This window comes from Mastomys coucha, unplaced genomic scaffold (genome assembly GCF_008632895.1).
Source record: "Mastomys coucha isolate ucsf_1 unplaced genomic scaffold, UCSF_Mcou_1 pScaffold21, whole genome shotgun sequence".
NCBI classification, from domain to species: domain Eukaryota; kingdom Metazoa; phylum Chordata; class Mammalia; order Rodentia; family Muridae; genus Mastomys; species Mastomys coucha.
Window position 1 is genome coordinate 93,971,700 of NW_022196904.1, and position 5,824 is coordinate 93,977,523.

Genomic DNA, 5,824 nt, shown 5'->3' on the forward strand with positions numbered 1-5,824 from the left:
CTTGCAGTTATCCTACTGGAAGAAGTCTTTCTTTCTGCCTGCTTTAGACACCAATGTCACCACCCACACCACCACCTCTTCCTCAGATATTCCTGACTCTAAGCCAATATCAGTAACTCCCAGAGCTTCTCCAAAAAATGCTGTTTATGACAGTTGGTTGCACTATTTAGACAGCCTCACAAAGATGCTGAAGGGAATTTTCATGCCCTAAGCTCCACTCTGTTGCTTCCCTTCTCACTGCCCACAGGGGCTAAAGCCATTTTAGATATCCGAACTGGGAGCATATACCTTATTCCTCATGGACTTGGGTAAGAAAACACAGAAGACAAACACAATATGGAAGCAATGCTGGGGATGAAAAAAAAAAGTTAAGTAAAATAAAATTATATAGGGCATTTTAAACAGATATAGATAGATAGACAGACAGACAGGCAGACAGATAGATTTGAAAACAAATATTTCCAGATATAAGATCTTAACTACTTCAAGCTGAATACTCTTAGAAAACATGTTTAAGAAGGGGTGAATACAGGAACTTCTTGACTTTTTATGGAGTTGCATAGCAATGAACAATTTTAAACTAAAAGTGTTCAAAATATAAAATATATTCAGTTGGAGCTGAGAAGAGGGTTCAGTGGGTAAAGTATTTGCTAACAAGCACCAGGACCTGAGTTCATATTCCCAACACCCATCTAAGAGCCAAGTCTAGGGTGTGATCTGTAATCCCAGCTCCAGCAGGCTGGAGACAGGTGGATGCTAGAGGCTTACTCCTCAGTCAGTGTAGCAAAATGGTGAGGTCCAGGTTAAGTGAGAGGCCTTGTCACAAAACTGAATAAAGAATAATAGTGGAAGGCAATTCTTTCTTATCTTAAATCTCATTCTTTGTGCTGGTTCCCTTAGCCTACCCACACACACTTCCACCTTTAAGCAATACTTCTGTTTCCTGATTCACATCAAGGGGTATTTCCTGAGTCACCTACTCCTATAAGGTCTTCCTGTTATGGACTTAACATAGTTTAGCTTTAAATTATAAAACTTTAATTGTTAATAATATTTATGTTACACTCTAATTGATATATATTACCTCAGGGTACTTATATCATATGATTTATTTTATAACACTTAGAAGAGTACCTAAAGTGGTTGATAAAACAGATGTTCATCAATTTATGATGGTGTGACAGCCAATAAATCCCTTGTAAATATTGTAAGTCATAAATGTTATTAATACACCTACTCTACTGAACACACTAGCTTATTAGCAAAATGTACTACAGATTTCAGGTGTTTACTCTCATGAATAAATATACTGTTACCTGGAAACAACACTTCAGTGACACTGTCCAGCACTTACAAAAGCATGCTATCACATGCATCAACTTGGAAAAGATCAAAATTGAAAACTATATGGCTTGGAGATGAATGCACATCACTTTTGTGCCATTGTAAAGCTAGAAAATAGGAAATTGAGATCTATGTGTATTGCTGCGATAAATGGATAGATGCAGTCTCCCTTCAAGCATGAATTAATAGTTGTTGACTAGAGGAGAGAAAGTACTAGTAAAAGAGCATTGCTCTCAAGGAACTGTAAATTGGCCATGATGATGGGATTGATATCTTTGAAAATCTACAATCTAAGGGCAGCCAGCATTTACTTGGGTCATCATTAGGAATAAACTCTTGTAGTGCAAATTGAAATGAAGAGAGTCCATTCTGAGGTAGATATGGAGGCAATAAATGTCAGGTGTCATAGAAGCTTGGTGGATCAAGGAAGTTATACTGTAATCCAATTTAATCAGATGTCTTGGTTAATCCAATAGGACCCCATATGATGGAGAGAGTGTTTAGTATAATTTAAAGTTTAGATAAAATGGAAAGTATTTTTGTATTCTTAAATCACTAATCATTAGGAATGTATTTAATTTAGAAGGAAAAAACAACAGAATGAAGGAGGCATTTTTTTTAACAACAGGAGAATGGCTGTAATAAGCTTCCAAGATTATGCTTCTAGCGTGTGGAATTAGAGTACCAATTAAATGCAAGCAGTCTTTAGCCAGAACCTGAGGAGAGGTTGTGTGAATGGTAAGTTAAAGACCAGAGCACTATGAAGTTCATGGCTCACAGAAGATGCATTTCCTAGTGCAGTTCTTGGGGTGTCCGGGCTTAGGGGTCATAGTGAGCACTGCAGAGTCTAGCCACACAGTTCTGAGCTGGTATCAGCACATGCCACACTGTACATCCAACCACCATTCTGGGATGTTTACTCATACCACGTGTCTCTCCAGTCTGAAGACTAACTTGGGCTTTGACCAAATATGCTGCAAGTCTTCAGGGACGTGCCAATTGATATTAACACCATGGTCCCTCCTTTAAGGAAACATCATAAAGGGACTCTCATAACAATGAGCCACAAGATGAAACACAGGACTTGGGCTGTGGAAATGAGATCAGATTTAGAACTCTGTGTTTGGAGAAGCATACTGAGAGCTGATCATTTTCCACCTCCCTTGGTGATGATTCTTTCTCAGATAGATAGATAGGGTTACAATTTGGCAAAAGCCATCAGTTTAAGACATAATGTTAGTCTGCTTATGTTTATGTTTGCACATATGTGTGTGTGTGCGCGTGCGTGTGTGTGTGTGTGCACGTGCACGCATGTGTGTGTGTGTGTGTGTGTGTGTGTGTGTGGTGTATGTACATGATTTTGTGGATGTGTGCCCATGTGTTCATGGATGCACCTACTTGAGAAAGCCAGAGGTAGATAGCAGGTGTTTTTCTCAGTCTGTTTCCACATCATGTTTTTTGAGAATGGGTTTCTCAATGACCCTAAGCTCACTGACTCAGGCTGGCCAGAGAGATGGCTCATCTTCTGTCTCTATCCCACAGTGCCTGCACTGTAGACATTTAACTAACTGAGCTTTCTCTCCAGTCCAGCATCTCTTAGACATTTTTCCCCCTGAGTCAGAATGTTTGTTCTTTCCTGATCTGGCCTGGGCACTGTCAAGAAGAGTGAAGCACATAGACACAGAGATCATGGAGGGCATACTGCTACAAGCCCTTTGTTCACATACATCTAATGACCTCATTGTATGTCAAGGTCAGCCTGAGATGCTACCAGGTCTTTCTGCATGTTTTCATTTTCTCATCCTCACTGCACACTAGCCCAGGAGGATGCTACTAATAGTGTTGACAACGTCAGAAGCATTACCTTCACAGGCCATGAGTGATGTGTTTAATTTTCTTTTCAACATTAAGAAATTGCTATGCAGCCCTTGTGAGCACAAACTCTCCCCAGAATCACTCCAAAGCTATAGCAGTGTGCCACTGTGGAGGCTGGAATGGTGCCTGGTAGCTCTGGGTCCGGGATTGGGGGAAGGGTTAGTAGAACCTTCCCAACTCTGGCAAGATCCCCCTTTTCCAAGTACTCTACATGCTGCTAAATCTATCCTCCTTGTAGTTGACCCAAAGCTTCAAATTCAAAGGGCACATCCTTGAGGACAGCCCAGACACAAGGAAAACAGTGCCCAGCTTGTTATATTAGGTTCTCTGAGATGTGTTAGCTGGAGCCATGCCTCTGAGTGTTTTGTGTCTTCCTCTTATATCAAAGCATTACCACAGACCCACTATTCCTGCACCTCTGGCTGTGTTCTTATCTTTCCCTTCCCTGAACTTTCATGGAATCCATGCCACTGTTGTGGACATTAAGGTGATTCAGGTCACAACCCAGAGAGGAGCCTTCCTACCTACTGTAGGTAGTTGAAGAAGTGACTTCTAGTGACTACCAAATCTATTCTTTTCTGTACACATCTAGAACTCTAACTTATCTCTTACAGCTGAGATTTAGCAATGCCCCCCACCCATAAAGCACTCAGAGTGTCATCTTTGGTGGGGAACAGCAAGGCTGTGGTCACCCCTCAGTAGACAGTCTTCTGTTTATTATGATGTCTTTGTCCTGAAGTCCAGCCTCTACTTCATCAAGTTCCCACAATTTCAGGTCCTTTAAGACCTTTTTTGTTCTTACTTATTTGTTATATAATTTAAACAGTTGGGTATATGTTTCTTTACCCAGTCATAGGCAGGATTAATCAGATTCCAGGTATGCTGCATTATGCTCTGGGAACTCTCCCCTAAGTAAGACATCATCCCCACTCTTCAGGAGTTGAGTGGTCTTACAGTGCAAGGTAATCAGTGCAGTGGCACAGTGATGAAAGGATTATAATTGAGAAGGAAAGGAGACATGTCAGACTGCCCTACAGAACTCACAAACCACTTGACAAAAGACAGATGGCTTGGGCTGGATCTGATGGCTGCGAGAGAATTGCAGCCCAGTCCTTTCTGCCTTCCACTTCCTGATAAGAGAGTGAAATGCATTTCACTCTTCAGATTCCTGGAGACAAATGCTTTTCTGGTTTTTGTAAGGTTCACTGAGGACCACTTAGTAATACAGAAGGTTCCAGGCTTTTACTCTGGGCACAAAAGCCACAGAGCACAGAGGTGGTTGATGCCAAGGAACAGCGTCATTATCCTTCAGCCTCCCTGATATTGCTCCTATAAAAGCCATGGACACACTTCCCAAATACATAGTGATAATTTTGCTTTTTTGCTGAAAAAACAAAGAAGCGGGTTTGGATTAGAAGAGGATAGCTAATAGGGAGAATAAACTTTGTCTTTGTGTAGAGTTCTAAGTGCTGATGGGTGAATTGTACTTGGGTAGATTAGCATGGAGCTTTCAACATAACTATCATTGTTCCTTTAAGATTAGAGAGTACAGAAGCAAAACCTAGGAGATGTGCTCTTATAAACAGTTGGTATTTGTAGTTATTATACAAAATCTAAAGGCACTATTATAGTCATTACTGATTTATGGAAAAGTCACTCAGAATCATCTATTGATGTGCAATCTCAAAGAATTCTGCTATGCCTGATTCTTTATGTGTTTGTGTCTGAGCCCCTGCTGAGATCAATACTATCTCAGAGTGCACCTGTGCCAATACAGAAACTCACAAACACATACCAAATTTTTGTTGTAACTCTTGAAGAGTGAATCACATGGACCAGACTAAGCCATTGATGGCTTTTCTATGCCTGCCATTAACATACATAGAGGCAATAGCAATGAATCACTATAATATAACAGCAAGAGACAGACATATAAAGAATTTAAAACACAAGGGAGTCTTTACTACAAAGATAAATGAAAAGGTATTTGAGATTTTATTCTTAACCACCTTTATTAATAATGTTAATAATGGAACTCATAATTTATAGAATAACATAAATCCAGATTTTGAATGTACTACTTGCTAAATATTTATAACAACTTGCATAGAAAACATTATTTAACTTACTGTTAGATAAGAAATCAAGGGTTAGAAATTTTAAGTAGCCAGCCAAAGTCTTATACTATCATATGAAATAGACAGAGTTTAAATTTTTTAAATAAATCTACTTGTTGTGAAGGGTCAATAGAGAGGGTAGTGATTACTGAGTTTAATGAGATCTAATTCTAAGACTAAAGGACACTGAAAGAATTTTTACAATGATGATAAATCAGAATGATATAGACAAATAAAGGAAGATTGTAGAATATGGACAATATTTTCAGGTTTGGAATACTGCTGTGAGTCCTTGTGGAGGAGAGGGCACTGGAATCTGGAGTTCAATCAATGAGATAGATCAATTCAGATAAAGGATGAAGGAGACAGGAGCACAAAAGTCCCGTTTTAAAGTAAGTCTGTGCTTCCCTCTCCTCCCTCCTTTATCTGTAGGGGCGCCACCTGTGGTTCTGTAACCTAGGTTTTCTCCTTCAGGGTGGGCAGGTGCT

General features: G+C 39.8%; 1 protein-coding gene across 1 annotated transcript in view; it reads right to left on the reverse strand.

The window, feature by feature from the left end:
- Window positions 1-4,582, reverse strand: part of LOC116101329 (olfactory receptor 56A4-like) — a 12,697-nt gene extending 8,115 nt beyond the window's left edge. The window contains exon 1 of the mRNA XM_031384917.1: window positions 4,466-4,582. Within this exon, the coding sequence (XP_031240777.1) occupies window positions 4,466-4,582 (117 nt within the window). The remainder of the gene's footprint in view (window positions 1-4,465) is intronic.
- Window positions 4,583-5,824: the final 1,242 nt, after the last annotated feature.